The sequence below is a fragment of the Mytilus californianus genome, unplaced genomic scaffold (genome assembly GCF_021869535.1).
Source record: "Mytilus californianus isolate M0D057914Y unplaced genomic scaffold, xbMytCali1.0.p SCAF_4, whole genome shotgun sequence".
In the NCBI taxonomy this organism is placed as follows: Eukaryota; Metazoa; Mollusca; class Bivalvia; order Mytilida; family Mytilidae; genus Mytilus; species Mytilus californianus.
Window position 1 is genome coordinate 100,429,889 of NW_026262690.1, and position 26,508 is coordinate 100,456,396.

The 26,508-nt window shown below is 32.7% G+C and overlaps 1 protein-coding gene and 1 long non-coding RNA gene across 10 annotated transcripts in view; one reads left to right on the plus strand and one right to left on the minus strand.

Moving 5' to 3' along the window:
- LOC127698926 (TALPID3 protein-like) overlaps nucleotides 1-26,508 on the minus strand; it is a 480,691-nt gene that overhangs the window by 91,656 nt on the left and 362,527 nt on the right. For all 5 annotated transcript variants that reach the window (XM_052202653.1, XM_052202654.1, XM_052202655.1 and 2 more), the window contains 3 exons: nucleotides 25,176-25,309; nucleotides 19,085-19,308; nucleotides 216-438 (listed from right to left, as the gene is read on the minus strand). In XM_052202653.1, coding sequence (XP_052058613.1) covers nucleotides 216-438; nucleotides 19,085-19,308; nucleotides 25,176-25,309 — 581 coding nt within the window. The remainder of the gene's footprint in view (nucleotides 1-215; nucleotides 439-19,084; nucleotides 19,309-25,175; nucleotides 25,310-26,508) is intronic.
- The window catches only part of LOC127699029 (uncharacterized), a 218,998-nt gene that overhangs the window by 68,721 nt on the left and 123,769 nt on the right, over nucleotides 1-26,508 (plus strand). The gene's annotated exons all lie outside the window — the stretch shown is intronic.

A 26,508-nucleotide genomic window follows, 5' to 3' on the forward strand; every position in this document is an offset into this window, starting at 1 on the left:
AAATTATTTCCATGGAAATTTGATGTGACAATCATAAGACAACTGCATACCAAATATCATTGACTTACTATATGTTGTTCCAGTTAAACTGACCTAATCAAAAACTTTAACAAATTGTTGATACCGCAGGTAGAAACAACCGCCTAAGTCTCGCCTCCACGACTTGGTCAAGGCAGGACAAAAATATATGCACATATAAAAATGCTTTAAAATACCTTGCAACTGTCTCATTTCTTCACTTATATCAATAGATTCTGATAACTCTGACTCATATTCTGGTTTAATCACTTCAAACTTTTTAATATCATAAATTTCTTGGCCTATAGGAGGTGAGTTTGGTGGTGTTGAAGGTGGCAATTTCATTTGTACAGGTGACATTATTGGACTGGATTTTGGTGTTGGCTTGGGAGTGTTAACATGTCTGTTATCAAATTCATCCTGCAATTATAAAAAAAATATAAAATCATATTTTTATAGAAACTTGAAAAAAGATTTCAAGGCTACAGAAGTGATATAAAGAATCTAAAATAAACAGAAGTACCGGTACATGTATGAAACAAGAATGGACACACTGAAATGTCTCGCCTGTTTTAGTGTTCATAATTGAATTTATGTTGAAAGTAAAAAAAATAAGTTTATATAAGCTTTACATTAAATGAACATCCCATTGAATACATCCTGAAACCTATGTTCAAATTTTAGTCTTTTTTAGTTACCTTGACCTTAGGCTTAAATATAGGTCTGTAATGCTTTTACATTCATGTTGAGTAACATGTTTTTAGAAAAAACAGCATCATAAAATCACATGGGATACACTTTTGGCTAATAAATCACAGGCAAATATAGCAACAACATTAGAGTAAATAAAATCGCATTATACAAATATTTTTTTTGAAACATTAAGTCAAATGACTACTAAAAGCAAACTTTGAAATTTCTTATGAAATAATTTTTCATCTAGATTTAAGGTTCATCAGAAGGGATTGACAAATATGGCCATTTTTTTTTTATTTCCTCTTGAGTACAGACAAACCTGTGCACAAGGAAAAGTTTTAAGGCATTGCAGAAACTGGATAAATATTTGTCAATTCCTTGAGATGAACCTGAAAGACCCCCCCCACCCCAAAAAAAAAAAAAAAAAAAAACTAAAATTATCTTCAATCTTTGATCAAAATATTGTAAAAAGTCATATTTTCATATTATCTATTTATCCGTTTATGTTGCTATGCTAAAATATATTTTACTTATCTCAATACTTATCTTATTTCATATGTATCAAAAATCAGTAAATGTGATTCTGTTGTGCAAACAAAATTTCAAAAGTTCTTCAATCTGTACATATTCAGCCAATTAATCTTTATGAAGGGACTGGAGTGAACTGTATTCTATGTTAAACATTCATGCATGAGTGACCTTATTTTAACATTTTCACACCTTCCAATGTTTTTGTTAATCACGGTTTAGTAATGATCCCTTAAAAGTTTTTATTATTTATTATCATTATTAATGTTATTTAAAGATTTTTATAAAATAATCTATTTCAATGTAAGTAATCAGCAGTTAAATAATAAAATACATTCCATACACCAAATATAGTTGACCTATTACTTATAGCATCTGAGAAGAAGACCAAACAACAGAAACTTAACATTGACCAATGAACCATGAAAATAAGCTCAAGGTCAGATGAAACCTGTCAGACAGACGTGCACACCTTACAATCATTCCATACACCACATATAGTTGACCTATAACTTATAGTATCTGAGAAGAGGACCAAACAAGAGCAACTTAACATTGACCAATGAACCATGAAAATGAGGTCAAGGACAAATGACACCTGCCAGACAGACATGTACACCTTACAATCATTCCATACACCAAATATAGTTGACCTATTGCTTATAGTATTAGAAAAACAGACCAAAACACAAAAACTTAACATTGACCAATGAACCATGAAAATGAGGTCAAGGACAAATGACACCTGCCAGTCAGACATGTACACCTTACAATCATTCCATACACCAACTATAGTTGACCTATTGCTTATAGTATTAGAAAAACAGACTAAAACACAAAAACTTAACATTGACCAATGAACCATGAAAATAGGTCAAGGACAAATGACACCTGCCAGACAGACATGTACACCTTACAATCATTCCATACACCAAATATAGTTGACCAATGGCTTATAGTATTAGAAAAACAGACCAAAACACAAAAACTTAACATTGACCAATGAACCGTGAAAATAAGGTCAAGGTCAGATGAAACCTGCCAGACTGACATGTATCCCTTATAATCATTCCATACACCACATATAGCTGACCTACTGCTTGTAGTATCTGAGAAACGGACCTAATCACGTAACTTTAACCTTGATCACTGATCCATGAAATGAGGCTGAGGTCAGGTGAACCCTGTCTGATGGACATGTAGACGTTGCAAGGAACCCATATACCAAATATAGTTATCCTATTACTCATAATAAGTATTTCATTTGACAAAAAAAACAAGCAGCCACTAAACCATGAAAATGAGATCAAGGACAATGGACATATGACAGAGGGAAAATTTTTAACATAAGGTATTTGTTTACAAGGTATGAAGCATCCAGGTCTTCTACTTTCTGAAACATAAAGCTTTATATAAATAGTTTATACCATAGCAGCCACTGGATTGTAATCCCTATGTCTCGCAGGCAAGACAAAAACAGGAAATAAGTAAAAAAATCCATTAATTTCTGTATATTTTGTATATCTTGTTTTGTTGATCATTTTTCTGCAGACAGTTTTTATTCTATTTATTCTAGTTTTCAAGATAATAGGCAAAGGACATTTATTAGAACCCATATACCAAATATAGTTATCCTATTACTCATAATAAGTGAGAAATTTACATAACAAAAAAACTAAACTTTTTTTTCAAGCAGTCGCTGAACCATGAAAATAAGGTCAAGGACATTGGACATATGACAGACGGAAAGTTCGTAACATAAGGTATCTGCATACAAAGTATGAAGCATCCAGGTCTTCTACCTTCTGAAATACAAAGCTTTATACAAATAGTTTACGCTGCCGTCGCCGCTGCCGCCGGATAGTAATACCTATGTCTCACTTTCTGCGACTTTCGTCGCATGCGAGACAATAAAAAAATGGAAAAAGATAAGATTTCTTAAACTTGACTCTAGCCTTTGTGACTACTGATTTCTTATTGAGATTTCCTATGCTTTGCAATTGTGGTGGTGTTAAAATTGACTTCTAGAAAGTATTAAAGGGCAAATTACTGTGAACAAGAAAGACAATAAAAGGCAATAATAACCATCAAAAATGGACCTTTAAAACAGATTTAACTATGAAGGCAGCTGTGATATTTCAACAAGACTAAAAATACAAGTTGCTTTTTAAAAAAATAAAGACAATTCGTGAACCTTAGAACTTTTTTATTCTAATTATTAATTCAACTGAACAAGAAATTATATATCAGTGTTTGCATGGTCATGTGTGTGGAAGATAATATTTTCTTTTTATTGTAAATCATTACAATTTTGGCATGTTGAGAGAAGTGTTAAATATAATGCAATGAGGAAAAAAAAAAAGATTCCCAGACGTATAATTTCTTAAAGAATAATAATGATTCAAAACATGGGGGACACATGTACCTTCTTCCAAAAATTCATAAAATTAATCTAGAAATAAGTAATGAGGCATTGCGAACTGGTCAGCTAGCAGGACACATTAATGTTCATTACCACCAATCATCAATAAATGCAACTCTCCCCGAGAGATACTTACTTGATCTAATTATAAAATCATTATTGAAGAGGCATAACTTTTACATTCAAAATAAAAAGATTCCATTAATAAAATAGAGTCACACGAGGTCAAAAAAGAATGCACTCTTATTGCCTATGATGTATATCAAGGTTCACAAATATGATCATTGATAATTAAGATGAAACTGTTATCAATGCATTAGAATTAATTGACACACAGGAGAACATACTTTAAAGATTCTCAACAAAATAGATTTAACTGCATTTGTTAAATTAATTCTTAGAAACAATGAATTTGAGTTTAATGGACTGTTTTACAAACACATTATAGGAGCGCCCATGGATGGTATATTTTCACCAACATGCACAGATCTGCATCTGTCTGTCCTATTCATTAAAATCTTAGATAAGTTCCAATGGAGAGAAAACATCAAATTACACTGTCAATAGGGATGACGGTTTTGTGGTCTTCACAAGCAAATTAGACCAAGTTGAAGATTTCTTTAACCTAGCAAACGAAATTGACATGAGGTGTCGACATCTAGTTTGACCTATTTAGAGGGTGGTAAAGGGTTATTTTCGTGCAACGTTTTCGGCCTTTTTATTTCACGTGAATTTGTGTTTTGATGTTTTATTTCTCATTTTCTCGTGTTTGGTTCAACGTGCATGCTTCGTGTTTCCCTTAATTATTTTCCGTGTTTCGTGTCGGTACTCTTATTTTCTCGTGCTTGTCCCGCATTTGATTAAAAGTAAACCGGGACTAATTCAAAGTCAGCCCAGATATTGTTTTAAATTATAAACTAATTAACTGGTCCCAAGATATTTATTAATAGCCTATTGTATTACTATAATAAATCGTATGCAACTAGATGACGCTAAAAAGTGACCACATGCAGGGTCGCCATGTCAATTTATAATGACTGCATGATCTCCAAGAACGGCTGAGTAATAACTTTTGGTACTTTTTTCCTAAATATTTACGATTTTATTCCTTGGCTTCGTTTTTCCAGAGTGTTTTTTTTTTTTCCGTGCAACGTTTTTGATTTGTTATTTCACGTGTTTCCGTGTTCAGATGCAACATTTGCAGATATTTTTACTGGTCTTCCTTTATAAATATGCATTTCTTTAAACATAATTTAAAAGCAGTGTAAGGGAAGTAATCAAAACTTTGTATTTGGATTACCTCCCTTACACTACTTTTAATTTGTCTTAATTTTTCATTAACCATTACTTTATACATAATTTAAAAGCAGTGTAAGGGAGGTAATTCAAATGATGTATTTGATTTATCTCCCTTACACTGCTTTAAATTATGTTTTGTACTAAAGTATTTGTCCATTAACCAGGACAACCTTGTTTTTCCCCCTTTTTTGCCCCTAATTCCTAAACGGTTTGAGCCATAACCCCCCAAAACAAATCCTAACCATCCCTTTGTGGTATGGAAACTTGTGGTATAATTTCAGAGAGATCCATACACCGTTCCACGAGTTATTATCTGGAAACTAGAAAATGCTTATTTTTGGCCCCTTTTTGGCCCCTAAAACTAGAATAATGCTTGTTTTTGTCGAGCCTTCGACTTTTGTCGAAAAAGCAAGACATAGCGATCCTACATTCCGTCGGCGTCGTCGTCGTCGGCGGCGTCCACAAATATTCACTCTGTGGTTAAAGTTTTTGAAATTTTAATAACTTTCTTAAACTACCCTAGATTTCTACCAAACTTGGACAGAAGCTTGTTTATGATCATAAGATAATATTCAAAAGTAAATTTTGTAAAAAAAAAATTCCATTTTTTCCGTATTTTACTTATAAATGGACTTAGTTTTTCTGCCAGGAAACATTACATTCACTCTGTGGTTAAAGTTTTTGAAATTTTAATAACTTTCTTAAACTATCCTGGATTTGTACCAAACTTGAAAAGAAGCTTGTTTATGATCATAAGATAGTATCCAGAAGTAAATTTTGTAAAAAAAAAATTCCATTTTTTCCGTATTTTACTTATAAATGGACTTAGTTTTTCTGCCAGGAAACATTACATTCACTCTGTGGTTAAAGTTTTTGAAATTTTAATAACTTTCTTAAACTATCCTGGATTTGTACCAAACTTGGAAAGAAGCTTGTTTGTGATCATAAGATAGTATCCAGAAGTAAATTTTGTAAAAAATAAATTCCATTTTTTCCGTATTTTACATATAAATGGACTTAGTTTTTCTGCCAGGAAACATTACATTCACTCTGTGGTTAAAGTTTTTGAAATTTTAATAACTTTCTTAAACTATCCTGGATTTGTACCAAACTTGGAAAGAAGCTTGTTTGTGATCATAAGATAGTATCCAGAAGTAAATTTTGTAAAAAAAATTCAATTTTTTTTTGTATTTTACTTATAAATGGACTTAGTTTTTTCTGCCAGTTTACATAACATTCACTCTGTTGTTAAAGTTTTTAAAATTTTAACAACTTTCTTAAACTATCCTGGATTTGTACCAAACTTGGACAGAAGCTTGTTTATGATTAAAAGCTAGTATCTAAAAGGAAATTTTGTTAAAATTTTGTTCCATTTTTTCCGTATTTTACTTATAAATGGACTTAGTTTTTCTTCCAGTTAACATTACATAACAGTCTGCAGTTTGTTTTTATTTTAAAACATTTATTAGATTCATAAACTATCCTGGATTTTTACCAAACTTGGACAGAAGCTACTTACAATCAAAAGATAGTATAGAGAGGAATATTTTTATTAATTTTTTTCCTCATTTTTGTTGAGCCCGTGATTAACAGCAGAAGTAGGCGAGACACTGGGTTCCGCGGAACCCTTACGAATTTTTTGCCCCTAATTCCTACTATTTTGAAGCAATTACCCCCAAAATCAATCCCAGCATTCCCTGTGTGATATGGAACCTTGTGGTACAATGTCAGAGAGATCCATTCACTAACACACAAGTTATGTCTGGAAGTTACAAAAATGCTTATTTTTGGCCCCTTTTTCCTTAACTGTATGTACCATAACCCCCAAAATCAATCCCAACCTTCCTTATGTGGTATTTAACCTTATGGTAAAATTTCATAGAGATCCATTCACTTAAACTAAAGTTATAGTGCGAAAACCAATGTGTATTCGGACGACGACGACGACAATGCCAACGTCATACCAATATATGATGCGGTCGTATAAAAATAAACATTGACCAATGAACTATGAAACTGAGGTCAAGGTCAGATGATACCTGCCAGACAGACATACCAGTATACACCTTACAATTATTCCATACATCAAATATAGTTGACCTATTGCTTAAATTTTAAGAAAAACAGACCTAAACACAAAAACTTAACATTGAACAATGAACCGTGAAAATGAGATCAAGGTCAAATAAAACCTGCAAGACTGACATGTACATCTTAAATATTTCCATACATCAAATATAGTTGACCTATTGCATATAGTATTAGAGATAAAGACTAAAACACAAAAACTTAACTTTAACCACTGAACCATGAAAATGAGGTCAAGGTCAGATGACACCTGCCAGTTGGACATGTACACCTTACAATCATTCCATACACCAAATATAGTAGACCTATTACAAATAGTATCTGAGATATGGACTTGACCGATCCATAAAATGAGGTTGAGGAAGGTGAAAACTGTCAGACAGGCATGAAAACCTTGCAAGGTACGGCATACTAAATATAGTTATCCTATTACTCATTACAAGAGAGAAATTAACATTTCAAAAAATCTGAACTTTTTTTTCAAGTAGTAACTGAACCATGAAAATGAGGTCAAGGACAATGGACATATGACAGAAGGAAACTTCATAACACAAGGCATCTATTTACAAAGTGTGAAGCATCCAGGTCTTCTACCTTCTGAAATATAAAGCTTTTAAGTAGTTTGTTAACGCTGCCGCTGCCACAGCCGCCTCCGCCGGATCACTATCCCTATGTCTTGCTTTCTGCGACAGAAGTCGCAGGCTCAACAAAAAATGAGTAGAAATGCCTTCTTTTAGACTACCTACATCAAATTTCTTTTGCTTTCTAATCTATGGTTTATAGTGCCCAAACAATGAAGCATATGCATTGGTATGAAACACAAGTATCATGAGTACAGAGTTAAATGAAAACTCAAACTGTGTTGAAAATACTAGGGTTGATGCTTTTAAGATTCTTATGCAAGGTGCAAATACATGTATATGTTTAATGACTTAATTGTGGGGCTAGGGTCAGAGGGTGTTTGATGTTTGACAACAAAAAGGGACAGTTATGGGGTAAATCTTGCTATACGTTGACTGACTTTTTGTACTCAATATACAGTCCGTTTCTGAACAGTGTAAATTATATCGCACAACTTAGTGCTAACATCAATTTCTTTGTCACAGTTATGTTTTTATATCAATGTGTGACACAATTCTTGAGCTTTGGATATCATTCACAGTCCAACTTCAAAAAGTCATTGAATAAATAAAATAAATGGAGAATGTGTCCATGGGACACAGATGATTCCCCCGCTTGCATATAACGTTATAAAGGGACACAACTCAATAATGGTAAAAGTGGAGCCCCCCTTATTTCGAACTTGATCTGAGTTTTGTGGTATTAAGCATTGTGTATAAGTTTCATAACATTTGGTTAAGGCAAACTAAAGTTAGAGAACGGAAACTAATTTTGGGACGTACGTACAGACAAACAAGGGTAACACTTAATGCCCCCTCCGCTGCAGCAGGGGCATAAAAATCCATGGTTTTCTAATCACTGAAATATGCCACAATTTGCCTTCTTAGACACCGCTTATTAATCGTAACCCAAATATTTCTGGCCTTTCCCATAACTAATCTTTGTTCTCGGAAGAAAATGTAGTCTTCATAGAGCAGCAGTATAAATCGACTGAATTATTCAAGTTAAATTACTAGAAAAACGAAAAAACTAAATTTATCCGCACAGTTACTGGTTATAGACATGAAAAAAACAGGAATTGTAAGAACTTCAAATCGAGGCGGGATGATTTCAGACCAGCAGGGGGGGATGAAAATCTATCAATCAATTTTAATTGGCCTAATTACGAAAATTTATAATTGACCAATGAACCATAGTTATGAGGTCAAGGTCATATGAACCATGCAAGACAGACATGTACACCTTACAATCTTTCCATACATCAAATATAGTTGACCTATTGATTATAGTATAGGATAAACTGACAAAATTGCAAAAACTTATTATTGACCAATAAACCATGAAAATGAGGTCAAGGTCGGATTAACCCTGTCAGACAGACATGTACACCTTCCAATCATTCCATACACTAAATATAATTGACCTATTGCCTGTAATATCTGATAAATAGACTAAAACCACAAAAACTAAACATTGCCAAATGAATCATGAAAATAAGGTCAAGGTCAGATGAAACCTGCCAGACAGACATGTTCACCTAACAGACATTCCATACACTAAATATAGTGACCCTATTGCTTTTAATGTCTGAGAAATAGACCAAACCGCAAACACTAAGGGAACTCCCATTTAACTTCAAGGGTGGGGGAGGGGTTATGGTTTTTTCCTAAAAAAATATTTTGTTCCCCAATTTGATGAAAAAAAATATTGTGGTCAAGTAGATGTCAGAAAAAAAAAATATTCTGAATCCAGATTTTCCCCATACCTTATAGTATTCAATTTTGAAAAAAATAGTTTGATTGATAGCGTCCAAAAACTAAATAGAAAAATGTTTGCACTTTATGCCAGACGGAAACTTCCTGACATAAGGTATCTGCATACAAGGTATGAAGTATCCAGGTCTTCTAGGTTCTGAAATAAAAGCTTTAAATAAATAGTTTATGCCATCACCACTGCTGCTGGATTTTAATCCCTGTTTTGCATTCTGTGATTTTCATTGCAGGAGAGACAAAAACCCTGAAAAATTAACATTGACCAATGAACCATGAACATGAGGTCAAGGTCATATGAAGCCTGCAAGACAGACATGTACAGCTTACAATCATTCCATACACCAAATATATAGTATTTTATTGCTTATACATGCACTACCTGAGAAATAGACCAAACCACAAAAACTAACATGAAATAAATGTCAAGGTCAGATAAAACCTTCCAGTCAGACATATACACCTTGCAATCATTCTATATACTAAATATAGTTGACCTATTGCTTATTGTATCTGAGATAGGGACTTGACCACCAAACTTTAACCTTGATCACTGATCCATGAAATGAGGTCGAGATCAGATGAACCCTGTCTGACTGACATTTAGACTTTGCAAGGAACCCATATACCAAATATAGTTATCCTATTACTCATATTAAATGAGAAATTTACATGACAAAAAAAGCTTAATTTTTTTCAAGCAGTCAATGAACCATGAAAATGAGGTCAAGGACAAAGGACATATGACAGACTGAAACTATGTAATAAGGTATCTGCATACAAGATACAGCATACAAGGTCAGATGAAACCATCCAGTCGTACATGTACACTTTACAATCATTCCAAACACCAAATAAAGTTGACCTAATGCTTATTGTATCTGAGATAGACTTGACCATGTAATGTTAACCTTCATCACTGATCCATGAAATGAGGTTGAGGTCAGGTGAACTCTACCTGATGGACATGTAGACTTTGCAAGGAACCCATATACCAAATATAGTTACCCTATTACTCATAATAAGTATTTCATTTGACAAAAAAAACAAGCAGCCACTGAACCATGAAAATGAGATCAAGGACAATGGACATATGACAGAGGGAAAATTTTTAACATAAGGTATTTGTTTACAAGGTATGAAGCATCCAGGTCTTCTACTTTCTGAAACATAAAGCTTTATATAAATAGTTTATACCATAGCAGCCACTGGATTGTAATCCCTATGTCTCGCAGGCAAGACAAAAACAGGAAATAAGTAAAAAAATCCATTAATTTCTGTATATTTTGTATATCTTGTTTTGTTGATCATTTTTCTGCAGACAGTTTTTATTCTATTTATTCTAGTTTTCAAGATAATAGGCAAAGGACATTTATTCCTATAAGGGGTCAATTGAGAATTTGTCCATACTGACTTATTTGCAGATATTAGTTTGCTGAAAAATTTTGTTATATACAATTTCTCTCAATCTATTAAAGTTTCTGCCAAAATAAATAAAAAAATTAAATAAGAGGTAAAAATCATATTTCAAGGGCAATTGACTGTCCATCTGGTATCTTTCGTCCCTCTTTTACTCCTATAAGGGGTCAATTGACAATTTTCAGCCATGTAGACTTATTATATTAGCAGCTCTTATTTGCTAAACATTTTAGCAATTTACAATTCTTTCTTTCTATTATAAACAAGGAATTATTTGAATCTGGAAAAATTTTGAATTCTGGAAAATTGATAAGCAATGTATGATCAAAACTAACATAACTAAAGACGCATGGCTAAGGTTAATTTCACTTTCACTGATATTTCAGTATAAACTAACTAACCCCCCTTAGCCATGCATGCATGGATAACCCTCCTAATTAGTTTTCATCATATATTTCTTATCAATTTTTCAGAATTCAAAATTATTCCAGATTTAAATAATTCCTTGTTTATAGTCTTTAAAAAAACACAAATAATGGGTTAATATCATCTTTCATGGGAAATAACACCTATAAGTGGTAAATCTATGATTTTGGTCATTAGACTAATTTGAAGATCTTATTTTGCTGAACAATTTTACGCATCGTTGTCAATATAATGGAATTTGATGCGACTGTCATACAAGTGAGAGGTTTAGCTAGCTATAAAACCAGGTTCAATCCACCATTTTCTACATAAGAAAATGCCTGTACCAAGTTAGGAATATGACAGTTGTTATCCATTCATTTGATGTGTTTGAGCTTTTGATTTTGCCATTTGATTAGGGACTTTTCTTTTTGAATTTTCCTCGGCGTTCAGTATTTTTGTGATTTTACTTTTTACCATTAAACAGTTCATTCTATCTACTATAGTTACTGCCAAAAAGGGTAAAAAACATCATTCCATTTCAATAACTCTTACAAGGGATCAATTAAGAAATAATTCTTTCATGTCATGTTCATTTCAACATCAGAATGGTAAATTGACAATTTTCAGCCTTGCAGACTTATTTTTAGATCTTCTTTCACTAGAATTTAAAAAAAAAATCTCTCTTTCTACTATAGTTTCTGCAAAATTGTAAAAATGTATAAAAAATTGTATTTCAAGTGCAACAACTCCTATAAGATGTCAATTGAATTGGTAAAGAAAAATTTGCAATTTTTTACTTATCATCTAAATATGTTAATTATAATATAAATAAACTGTTGACACAGAGATATGACTCGCCTGTCGGCATAAAATTAAAAAAAAAGACAATCTGATGGACAGCAACATTGCTTTTTATTTCAAAGTCACTGGACCATGACTTTTCGGGCAGGGCCTAGCAATGATCGACAAACTGAGATGTACAGACAGTAATGTAACTTTATAGAAAATATCAGTGTCTATTGTAAGTAGTTCCTATCAATCTAGCTTCATTAATTAATTCAAAGTCACTGGACAATGACCAAGGGGCAGGGCCTTGAAATAGTCTTCAAACTGATATGTACTGATAGTAATGCAACTTTATAGGAAATATCATTGACCTATCGCAAGTAGTTCATATCAAACTAACTTAAGCAGAAAACTTATCATTGAAAATTGCTAATTAATTCAAAGTCACTGGACCATGTCCTAAGGGCCACGGCTCAAAATAGTTGTCAACCTGACATGTACTGATAGTAATGCGACTTCATACAAAATATCATTGTCCTATCGCAAGTAGTTCATATTAAACTAACTTAAGCAGAAAACTTATCATTGAAAATTGCTAATTAATTCAAAGTCACTGGACCATGTCCTAAGGGCCACGGCTCAAAATAGTTGTCAAACTGATATGTACTGATAGTTATGCGACTTCATACAAAATATCAATGATCTATCACCAGTAGATCCTTTCAACTAACTTAAGCAGAAAACTTAACATTGAAAATTGCTTATTAATTCAAAGTCACTGGACCATCACTAACGGGGCAGGGCCTCGAAATAGTTGTCAAACTGATATGTACTGATAGTAATGCAACTTCCTACAAAATATCAATGATCTATCACAAGTAGTTCCTATCAAACTAACTTAAGCAGAAAACTTAACAATTGTTGATACATCATAGGGTTGTGATGTTTTTAACCCGATTTTGAATGCTGGGTATGAAATTAAAATCAGTTAAAGTCTTAATCACTTGTCCCATTTTTACATTATTAAAAACGTGCAGAAGACTGTTTCTTGTAGCTAATAACCACAAAATAAGAATGAAAGAAAATGAACACATGTTTTGCATCGATTAAATAAAAGTTCCTATGGTTTTGGTATATATTTTCGATTTAATTTTATAAATTAACAGTTGCGATTTTTTCCAGAAATATTTATTGAACACAAATTATTTACTGATATTGAACTGAAAATGTTTTTCGTTTTTATTTACGTTAATAATTTTGACATCCATTCCAACGCAAAGTCTGTGTGAGAATGTGTATATTATAACAGAAAGGCATTGTTTATAGACATATAAATAGATAGCATTTTGTAAAACAATTCAGATTCACAATGAGAGCAATTTAGCCTCAAGCGTACACTGTTACAGGTGTGAATGTTGTCATTTTGAATGGATTAACAGAAAGAGAATGGCGAGTTTAATACATTGAGATTAAATATCCGATGACAATAAAAAAAAAAAATTTAATGTATAAATACATTGGAATTAAAATTCAAATTTTTAACTCCAGCAGTGTATAAAACTATAAAATGAACAATTTTCGATTACGAACTATGCAATTAACATAAAGATTCAAGCATAAAGAATAAAATAATAATACTTTCAATGCTATATTTCTCCAATTTAAAAGAGAGATACCATTGCACATGTGTTCAATTTAGTTTATCAAAATTCTTTGACTTGTATTTAAATCTGGAAATATATAAAAGCCAACAGGTGAAAAAAATTGAAAACTATAATCTAAATTGTAATGAAAAAAATACAACAGTACAACGTGCATTATTTTTTAAATTTCTGTGTATTGAACATTTCATTCTTACATAATAAAATTTAAATAACAATCACCTGGAGATAATTTGGGAGAATTATTTTAAAATAGAATGCCAATTATCATTTATTTCATTAATGGATTGACATTCATTATAAATTTAAGCAAATTAATTTATCATCTATTTTGTTTGAGGATTTTTTTTAACAAGTTAATTTGAGATCAAAGGAGACCAATTTTCCTCAAGTATTTGTTTTCTTATGAATAGAACGTGTTTGTTTTTATATGAGGTGTTTTAATGGTCCCTCAATGTATCTTTTATGTCCTAGCTTAAAATATCTAGTTCGGAGAGCAAATGTAATTACAGTGTTTCAAGTCCCTCATGTAAAACATATTTTGATGAGAATGGTCAATTTTGGTATGCACTAGAACCAGAGTATACAGAGGAAGAACTCCGGCAAATAGAAGATGCCGAAAGTTCTCGACATCTTGATATAGTAATCAACCCTCGTCAGCATAATACAAAATGCTGTTCATTTATAAAATGTATTGTCATGCCATTGACGGCTGAATGTCTATGTTGCAACAAATTTACACTGTTCGAAGGTAAAATAGAAATGGGGGAATGTATTACTGACAATGACGATTTAAGAACAGTTTGTATCAACCCCATTGTTCTTGAAACAAGCTATATTACTTTCCTGAGATAAAAGCGCCATCGAGGATGAGCTCCAGAGGTACTTTCTAACAGACAAAGCCGACTTATGGCGTATCGTCAGTTTGTTTGTTGGGTCAGGAGAGGCCAACAACTTGGCAAGAAAAACAGAAGAACCCTACAAGCTTATGTTGTCAACACTATCAGAAAAGAGTTCCCATCACCGGATGGGGTATATGAAGGCTTCAAAGAATGTACAAGTGACATGTCTGACTCTGAATAGTCAGTAAACAGACTAAACATTGATAAACAGTCATGGACTTTTTATATAGACTTTCAATTTCATATATATTTTGTGTATCAATAAATATATTTTCCTCACTTTATTTCGCTTTCTTATTTGATTTATAAGACTTATTTCATTTACGAAAGTTTGATATTGTAAAGTGCATGCATGTACATTTATAAGAGTGATTATTTCTCTTATGTCTGACGATAGCTTTATGCCTGCATGGTATACTTTGCCTTACATTTTTATATTGGTTTGGTGGGTGTTGATTCAAAATCGTAATTTGAATAATGATAGTTTTTATGCAAACTGAAGGATTTTAGGGAATCTGTAGTATCAATGTCTTGTAATCATATCTCTTATCTCTGTCGACGATAGATTAATTCCTGCATGGTGAACTAAGCCAAACGTTACTATTCGTCTCTGGTGTGTAAGTTTTTAGAAGAAATTTGAATAATAATATTTATATGCAAACTGAAGGATATGAAATTTAAATGTTTTATGTGAAAAATAACGAGGACGGGATCGGTGTATTACACAAAGTCAGCCAAAGCCAACCCAAATGATAAATCCTAGCCTCTTTACTTTGATCTGAAATTAAGATTGTCAGGTAAAAAAAGAACAGCGCTTTTGTTTAGGACTAGAGTTAAAATATAGCATTTGCTAATAATACATGCAAAATAGTAAGACATATGTATTCCCGAGCGTATAATGCACAAACAATAGGGTTGTTGTGTACTCTTAAACTTAGTTAAGCTGTACGGTTTCTGAATATTCTGTAATCAATTTATGAAGATTGATCAAGATATAGATTCACTCAGATACCGATTGTTCTCTTTTCTTCTATTTCACAAATAAACCGCTGAAGTCAGGAATTCGGCATATGGCAGTTATTTGATATTCTCTGTTTGTATATAATTGGAAGCATTATGGAACTGTGTCAGCCTAATGGACTTTCATCTTTAGAATTCCCTTTGCATTAAATATCTATGTTATATAAAAGATTGTATTCATTTTGCAGTGGAAACTAAAATTTGCAATGTATTAAGCTTTGGATTGTTGATTGATTGATTGGTGCTTAACACCACTTTCAGCACTATTGTGCTATTTCGTGGCAGTCAGTTTTTATTGGTGGAGGAAGCCAGAGTGCCCTGAGAGAACCACCGACCTTTGGTAGGAAAACTGACAATCCTAGTCAATTCAGATTGGAGTCGAGCGCACCTGTGACGTGCAGGATTCGAACTCACAACTTCAGTGTTCACAGATACAGTAGTTCGACAACTCAGCCACCGAGGCCCCCCTTTTTAAGCTTTGGAAAGCATTACTTTGAATTGGAGATATAATTGTAGTTCTTTAAACTACAATAATGTATAAAGGAAGATTACTGCAATTCTAAAAATTACTGATATCTCATTTAGAGGTAGACTTTAACCTGCTGACCATTTCTCTGGAGCCTATTTTGCTCTTACTGCTTCAGTTTTTTAAAATATAAGCCAAAATTGTAAGCATACTCTATGCCCCCACATTATATCTGGGTAAACAAAATTTCTTGTGGATATGCACATCTACATTTTATGTCACTAACTACATAGTTTCAAGAATTTTTTTTTGTGTAGTTTCAGAGGAGTTGTGATGACAAACTGTTGCAGAAGTATATTTAGGCAAAAATTCTAAGTTCAAAGGGGCATAACTGCTAGAAAAAATATTGAATCATACTTTCCTATCTATGCACATCTACATAGTATGTCCTTATTATCTACAAAGTTTCATGGAATTCTGTTGTGTGGTTAAGAGAAATTGCTATGACAAACTGTTGCAGTAGTATATTTAGGCAAACATTCTAAGTTCAAAGGGGCATAACTCCTAGATAAACAAGAGTGCACACACTGAAATGTCTCGCCTACTATACTGACCATTGATTTTATGTTGATAGTCCTACATATAAAGTTATACTACAAGTTTCACATTAACATTTATGATCCAAGAAAATGAGGTTAAGGTCAGATAAACAAAGGCGGAAATACATGTACACCTGTAATACAATCATTCCATACTCAGAATATAGATGACCTATTGCTTATAGTATAAATGAAACAGACCAAACCTTGGAAATTCTATATTGACCAATGAACCATGAAAATGAAGTCAAGGTCAGATGAACCCTGCCTGACAGACATGTACACCTTAAAATCATTCCATGCATCAAATATAGTTGACCTATTGCTTATAGTGTCTAAGAAACAAAGTAAACCAGGAAAACTGAACATTGACCAATGAACCATGAAAATGAGGTGAAGTCAAATGATACCTGCCAGACTGACATATACACCATACAATAATTCCATACACCAAATATAGTTGACCTATTGCTTAAAGTTTAAGAAAAACAGACCAAAACACAAAAACTTAACATAAGCAATGAACCAAGAAAATGAGGTCATGGTCAAATAAAACCTGCCAGACTGACATGTACACCGTAAAATATTTCCATACACCAAATATAGTTGGTCTACTGCATACAGTATTAGAAAAACAGACCAAAACACAAAAACTTAACATTGAGCAATGAACTGTGAAAATGAGGTCAAGGTCAAATAAAACCTGCCAGACTGACATGTACATCGTAAAATATTTCCATACACCAAATATAGTTGACCTATTGCATACAGTATTAGAAAAACAGACCAAAACACAAAAACTAAACTATTACCACTGAACCATGAAAGTGAGGTCAAGGTCAGATGACACCTGCCAGTTGGACATGTACACCTTACAATCATTACATACACTAAATATAGTAGACCTATTGCTTATAGTATCTGAGATATAGACTTGACCACGAAAACTTAACCTTGTTCACTGATCCATGAAATGAGGTCGAGGTCAAGTGAAAACTGTCTGACAGACATGAGGACCTTGCAAGGTACGCACATACCAAATATAATTATCCTATTACTCATAATAAGAGAGAAATTAACATAACAAAAAATCTTAACTTTTTTTCAAGTAGTCACTGAACCATGAAAATGAGGTCAAGGACAATGGACATATGACTGACTGAAACTTCATATCATAAGGAATCTATATACAAAGTATGAAGCATCCAGGTCTTCTACCTTCTGAAATATTAAGCTTTTAGGAAGTTAGTTAACGCCACTGCTGCCGCCACCGGATCACTATCCCTATGTCAAGCTTTCTGCGACAAAAGTCGCAGGCTCGACAAAAATTGAATCATAAATTCCTTTTGATATGCACATCTACATAGTATGTCCTTATTATCCACAAAGTTTCATGGAATTATGTTGTGTGGTTTTAGAGGAGTTGAGGTGAAAAGAACAGGATTGATGAACTGATGGACGGACAGACAGACAGATAAGATAGACTGATGGTTCAAAAACATTATACCCTAGGTAACTTTGTTACGTGGGGTATAATTAGCTAAACATCGACATTTTAGATCGAGGGCAATAATAACTGCAAAATGAGTTGTCTAATTTTACTAAAGATGTCATAGGAGATAGATCTTGACCTGCTTATAATATAATTTGTCATTGTCAGTTTTGCTCTAAGTGTTTAAGTTTTTGAGATATGAGCCAAAAACTGAAATTTTGGGGGCAGTAACTCCAAAATGGGTTATCAAATTATTCTTAAAATGTAATAGGAGATACCCTTAACCTGCTGATCATTTTAAGTTTTGTCAGTTTTGTTATGACTGCTTTGATTTTTGAGATATAAGCCAAAAACTGCATTTTATCCCCATATTCTATTTTTAGCAACAGTGGCCATTTTTGTTAATGGATCAAATCCCCTTATACATTTTTAAACAAGATACCCTTAGGAACATTCAAATACAGATTTGTGTAATTTGCCCCACTAGTTTATGATTAGATTTAAAAAAAAAAATCTGATTACGGATGGACAGACAGACAATGGATGCCAAGTGATGGCAAAAGCTCACATGGCCTTTTACTCTAGGTGAGCTAAAAAGATGATAAATTTTCTATGTTTTTTAGAGGGGGAGGGATACCATGGGACAAACAATTAATGTGATATCTTTTCCAACATATTTAATTCAAACATAATACATATTGTCAGTGATTAGAGTATTAAACTAACTTGTTATTAAGAACCCCCCAAAAAAAAACAAAAAATAAAAAATAAAAGACGTTTAAGAGACTACAGCTTTTCTTGTTTTAGGTAATTCTGTTAGATCTTGTCATGTGCAATTACTCATAGAAATTCACTTTCAACTATAAGTTTACTTTGTAACATGCTATTACCTTTTGTAAACCTCTGATTTGTTCATGTTCTGTGCTACTAGCTGTGGATATTCTAATCTCTGTATGAGCCATACCAGTTTGTGCATCATCAGATTTCTTCCCTAACAAACTGAAGACTTTTTCAAGTACACATTCTTTGACTAATGAGTTAACCAAGGACATGTCTACAGGTTGACCAGCATCAATAAACAATTGAAGTCCTTTATGACCAAGCGCTTCCATTACTACAATGTGTCATTCAATAAATCAGATTAGTTAAAGATTTATAAAGATTTAGATTCTTTTGAGTTCAAAGTCTTTTGTAATAATTTTAGAAAAATTTTTAACAATTTTTGGCAAACTTCAAATATTTCACATCCATCTGGCAGCTAGTTGTTCTTTGTCAAAATACATTGTTCTAACATTGATTTACAATATAATTATGTTTCTGTGATCCATCTAGGGTAATATTGTGCAGTTATATCACTTACTTCAGTTTACAGTACTTTGCATATTTAAAAGGTACTTATAACCTTTCACTTAAAGGGTAAATTCGTGAATTTTGACTTGTCATCTAAATATGTTAATAATACTATTAGTTACATAGTGTGCTAGTGACCTAATACGGTATATATGGAATTTACTGACCCCATATATACCGTATTACGTCACTAGCACACTATGTAACGAATTTATCTTACCGACTATCTTAACGTGTGAAATTTAAACTAGTGACCTATCAAAATGAGCAAGTCTTCAATACCGTTAGCATTAAGAAACTACTTCAATTGATCCTACAAAAACAGATGCCAACAATAACAACTTGTTAGGTTTAAATGTGTTTTATAAATTTATTTCAATCTTCATCATCAATTTTCTCAGTACCGTTTTGTTTTTATAAAGGGACGTAACACCACTACAAACCGTGTATGAAATAAGCCCCACCTCCCTACTAACCTAATATGGAATATACACGGTCTCCATGCGGACGCTTTTAACCAATCATATTCCAAGAAATGTATAGGAGGTAAGATAAAATAAAATACATATTCACAAGTTTTATGGATATATGACACTAATAAGGAAGAAAATGATAAACCATTAATTTTATTTATTGACTTTTACTAGTCAATTGTGATGTATTTTATGACTGTGGTATGTCAGGAGCTAATCTAAATCATTTAAAGCCTTGTTCACTAATCTATTTAGTGCAATTTTGAATCACGACAATGATTCTTTTTCAAAGCTTAAAACAATCCAACAATAAAAATATAAAACGGACAGACATGCAATTTTTTACTTTTATTAGTTAAAAGATATTTTTGATTTTTGATAATGTTGATATTTTGGCAGTGCTAAAAGTAATAATATCCTGAATCCTACTAGAAATTTAGTACAATTCAGAATCCTCCTAGTACAGACAAGAATAAAAATTAATTTTTTGAAGATTTGTGTATTAAAACTGTGACGTGTCTGTCTAAAGAGCCTGTGTCGCTCACCTTGGTCTATGTGCATATTCAATAAAAAAACAATAAAACAAAATCATCATTTAAGGATAATCACTCCTATAAAGAGTGACAGTCTACTAACTATATCAGCAAAATTTGACTTGTTAGTAGATCTTGCCTTGCTGATCATTTTTGTGATTTAAAGTATCTATCTATTATATTTTTTATCATATAAGGCAAAACACAAAAAAAATGGTAAAAACCGTCATTAAAGGGCAATAACTCCAATACGGAGTCATCCGACAATTTCCTCCATATTGTCTTAATTGTAGATCTTGTCTTACTGATCATTTTTGGTTATTTAAGTTTTTATCTATCTATTATAATTTTAAGATACAAGGCAAAAACGCCAAAAAATGGTAAAAATCGTCATCAAAGGGCAATAACTCTAATAAGGAATCAACTGGCAATTTCGACCATGGGGGAACTTGTTTGTAGAACTTGTCTTGCTGATCATTTTTGCATTTTAAAGTTTCTCCCCATCTATTATAGTTTTCAAGATAATAGGCAAAAATGAAAATAAACTGTTATCACAGAGATATGTCTCGCCTTTTTGTAATTTTGATAATGCAAATGTTGAAATTAAAATAGCAATACTTTAACATGTAAGGTATGCAAATATTCAAAGTCCATGAACCATGACTGAAGGTACATACCTAAACAATCTCCATGGAATGAGATGTGCCAATACTAATACAACTGCATACCAAATACCATTGACTTATTATAAGTCGTTCCCTTTAAACAAACCTAAACACAAACATTAACTTGTAAACTATGTAAAAGTTTCAAAGTCAATGAACCATCATCAGGGGTGGGGCTATATAATCTCCATGGAAATGATACTTGCAAATGCCAATAAATTTGCATTCCAAATATCATATTGACTTAACATTAGCAGTTCATCTTAAACTGATCTAATCACAAACTAATACATGTAAACTAAGCAAAAGTTTCAAAGTAAATAGACCATGACTGAGGGGGCGGGGCCAAATATTCTCCATGGAAACGAGATGTGCTAATGCTTATACAACTGAACACCAATTAACATTGGCCTACCACTAATGGTTCCCCTTGAACTGACCTAATCACAAACTAATACATGTTAACTTAGCAAAATTTTCAAAGTCTATAGACCATGACTAAGGGGGCGGAGCCAAATAATCTCCGTGGAAATGAGATATGCCAAATGCTTATACAACTGCATACCAAATATCATTGACCTACCACTAGTGGTTCCCCATAAATTGACCTAATCACAAACTAATACATGTAAACTATGAAAAGTTTCAAAGTCAATAGACCTTGACTGAGGGGGCGGGGCCAAATAATCTCCATGGTAATGAGATGTGCCAATGCTAATACAACTGCATACCAAATATCATTGACCTACCACTAGTGGTTCACCATGAACTAGACCTAATCAAAAACTAATACATTGTTGACATCGCCGCCGACGCCGGAAAACAGCATACCTATGTCTCGCTTTTTGACTCCGTCAAGGCGAGACAAAAATGGTAAAATTTGTCATTTAAGGGCAATAACTCCTATAAGAAGTTGTATGACAGTTTTGACATATATGAACAATTGGTAGAGCTCAACATTCTGCTAATTAAGTATATATGTATGCATTGGTTCAATAATTTCTTTAACAATATATTTACACGAAACTCGTTTCATGTGACTTTAAAGAGCAATTACTCCAATAAGTAGTTGACTGACAATTTCATCCATATTGATTAATTTATAGATCTTGTCTTGCTGATCATTTTTGCTATTTAAATGTCTATCTATCTATTATAGTTTTCAAGAAAATGGGCAAAAATGAAAGAAATTGGTAAAATAAACTATAAGAGGTTGTCTGACAGTTTGATATAAAGGAACATTAGGTAGTGCTCAACATTGTGAAATTTCTACCCTTGTCAGATTTTCTCTATATAAAGCAGTTTACAAGATATTAGACAAAACTAGCATTTTACCCCTATGCTCTATTTTTAGCCATGATGGACATGTTAGTTTGCTGGCGAGGTCATCAGATACATTTTTACAACTAGATACCCAAATGATGATTGCAGTCAAGTTTGGTCAAATTTGGCTCTGACAGTAGGTTCAGAGGAGAAGATTTTTGTAAAAGCTAACAGACCACAACAGACGACAGACTCCAAGTGAGGAGAAAATCTCACTAAAAATGGTCAGAACAAAATGACAGTTTAATACAGTCAACTGAAAATGATGGCAAACAACACAACCAAGTATAAGAGCTCTTTGTGTCAGATGAGTTCCACTCACAAGGTGTCACAATACTCCAAAAAAAGTCAAAGCCAACAACTCCCATAAAAATGGTCATTTCAAAATAAAGATTTATATATATATGGGGGTAATATGGTCAACTACATATAATGGCAAACAATAGTACCAATAAGCAGAGCTTTCTGTTTTATATTCTCAGAGGAGTTGCTTTCACAATGTACCATTATTAGAATACTAAAACTAGAGGCTCTAAAAGAGCCTGTCACAGTTGCTCACCTAGGTCTATGTGCATCTTCAACAATAGACATTTACCAACATTATGGAGTACCACATCTCCTTATTTTTATAGAATGGAATTCATGACAAAAATATATTTTTGTTTATCTTGTGTTGGTGATAATTTTTTTCTGCCTACAGCTTCTTCTACAATCTTCAGTTTTTGCCAAAAACACAAAAAGGGTAAAAAAAATAGTCATTTGATGGCAATCACTCCTATAAGCAATTTACTAACAATTTCAGCAAAATTTGCATTGTTTGTAGATCTTGTTTAGCTGATAATTTTTGCCTTTTAAAGTATCTATCTATCTTTAATAGATAATAGGCAACATAGCCAAAAATTGGTGAAAATCTTCATTAAAGAGCAACCTGGCAAAGTTGACTCATGGAGATCATGACTTGTATTTCATTTTTGCTATTTAAAGTGTCTATCTATCCATTATAGTTTTTAAGATATTACGTCATTAAAGGGCAATAACTCCAATAAGGAGGTGACTAACAATATTGCCCATGTTGAATTATTTGTAGATCTTGTATTGCATTTCATTTTTGCTATTTCAAATGTCTATCTATCTATTATAGTCTTTAAGGTATCAGCCAAAAACACAAAACAATTATAAACTGTTGACACAGAGATATGTCTTGCCTGTCGGCAGAAAATTTGAAAAAAGACAATCTGATGGACAGCAACATCGCTAATTAATTAATCAAAATCACTGGACCTTGAAGTAGGGGGAAGGGCCTAAAAATAATCGACGAAATAAGATGAACTGATAGTAATTCAACTTTATAGAAAATATCATTGTCTACCATAAGTAGTTCCTATCAAACTTACTTAAGCAGAAAACTTAACATTGAAAATTGGTACTTAATTAAAAGTCACTGGACCATAACATACAGGGGAAGGGCTTCAAAATAGTTGTCAAACTAATATGTTCTGATATAGTAATGCAACTTCATACAAACTATCACTGATCTATCACAATTGCAAGTAGTTCCTATCAAACTGACTCAAGCAGAAAACTTAACATTGAAAATTGCTAATTAATTCAAAGTCACTGGACCATGACCTTGGAGGCAGTGCCTCAAAATAGTCGTCAAGTTGATATTTACTGATAGTATTGCATTTTATACAAAATGCCATTGATCTATCACATGCTTTCCATGACTTTTGTGGCAGGCTAGGCAAAAATCATTATGAAAGGGCAGTAACTCCAATGAGGAGTCGTTTTAGGATTTGGACCATGATACTTATTTGTAGATCTTGTCTTGCTGATCATTTTTGCTGATTAAAGTATTTCTCTATCTAATATAGTTTTCAAGCTAATAGGCAAATATAAAAACAAATTGGTAAAATTCATCATTAAAGGGCAATCACTTCTATAAGCTGTTGTCTGACAGTTTTGATGAAAATTGGCAGTAGGTAGATCTCAATATTTTGAACTTTTCTGCCCCTGTCAGGCGTTCTCTATTTAAAGCAGTTATAAAGATAATACACAAAACTTGCTTTTCACCCCCATGTTCAATTCTTAGCCATGTTGGCCATGTTGGTTGGCAGGCATTAAAACTAGATACCCAAATGATAATTGTGGCCAAGTTTGTTTAAAATTGGTCCAGTATTTTCAGAGGAGAAGATTTTTGTAAATATTAGACCATTAAAATGCAGGACGGACCACAACAATGGACGCAGGATGCCACGTAATGGGCCAGGTGAGCTAAAAACCTCAAGTTTAAATTATCAAAACAAACTGACGATACAGCATGGTCAAGAGAATATGATGACAAATAATCCTACAAAGTATGAAAGTTGTATGTCTCTAAGTATTGATGTGTTTTGGATGGATGGAGACAGACCATTACTTATCCCGGCTGCAAGACACGCAAGAGACAAAAAAAATATGTTCACTACTTCTTCATAGCTTTGGGTATAATAAAATAATTATAAGCTTTTAATTACATTTTATAAAACCTTATCTTTGATTTTAAATAGTCCTTTTGCAATGAAGAGATTATTAGTTCACCTATGCAAAGTAGTGATAACATCAAAGCAAACAAATTGCAGGAAAAAACTAACTTACAAAACATAGAATTTTCATGATCACTACAAACACTTTCTTCAACTTCCTCAACAAAATGGCTGATATGAGGTGTTTCAATTGTTCTTTTTGTTGACATCTGCGATATTACTTTGGCCATCAACTCTTGTTCCACCCTAAAAATATAAAAATTGCTCACCTGGTAACAATAGGAAACAATAAAGTTACCAGCAACAGTAGATGCCATCTTATATAAACTAATTAAATTTTGACATGGTTTGTTTGATCGAGTCATTTTTTTTTATATCCTATTTTGCAGATTAGTTTTGCTCTTTACAGTTTTTCTGTATCTTCTATGGTATCTGCCAAAATTGCAAAAAATTGGGGAACAAATCATCATTGAAGGGCAATAACTCCTTTAAGGTGTCAACTGACATGTTGATTTATATGTAGATTTTCTCTAGCTGATTATATTTGTAGGTTAAAGTTTCTCTCTATCCATAACTTAGAGACTATAGCATTGCTTGTGAGCACTAAAGTATACTGATTGCATTCATTTGACAATGGGAACTAAAAATTAAGCATAGCATTGTATCAACCATTGGAAGGCAATGTTATGTATGAATTGGAGATGTGTTCCTTTGTAGATAATTGTTGTTTGTTCAATTAATATTACAATTATAGACAAAGGAAGATAATTCTAATTTTGATAAATAGCTGAGCAAAGAGCACATGATACACACTTGTTGTGCATTCTTAAATTGTTGCAGGAATAAAAGGATATTTTGAAGGTATTTTATCATAAGCAAATAAAATGGCTCTGTAAAAAAAAACATGCCTGAGGACACCGTTTATTAAATCGAACAGTTTGTTATATTCACCAATTCCAACAATTATGTAAAGTTTCAACTAAATCAATCCAAGCAAACTCAAGTTATGGTACAAAATGTGAAAAATTTACTAAAATCTGATAGTCCCACAACTGTGGAGCGCCAAACCCGAAAATTGGTTAAAAATCAAAAGAGAGCTCCAATTCATCAATCTGTACAACAATGTAAAATTTGAAGGAAATCAATCCAGGAATACTGGAGTTAGTTATATGAGAATTTGTTGGGGCGATTTTGAGTACAAAGAGTTGATGGACGGATGTTGGTATACCATAATACATCCCCATTTTGACGAATGTATAACAAGAATGTCTCCATAGTAGACGGATGCCCCACTCGCACTATAATTTTCTATGTTCAGTGGACCGTGAAATTGGGGTCAAAACTCTAATTTGGCATTAAAATTAGAAAGATCATATCATAGGGAACATGTGTACTAAGTTTCAAGTTGATTGGACTTCAACTTCATCAAAAACTACCTTGACCAA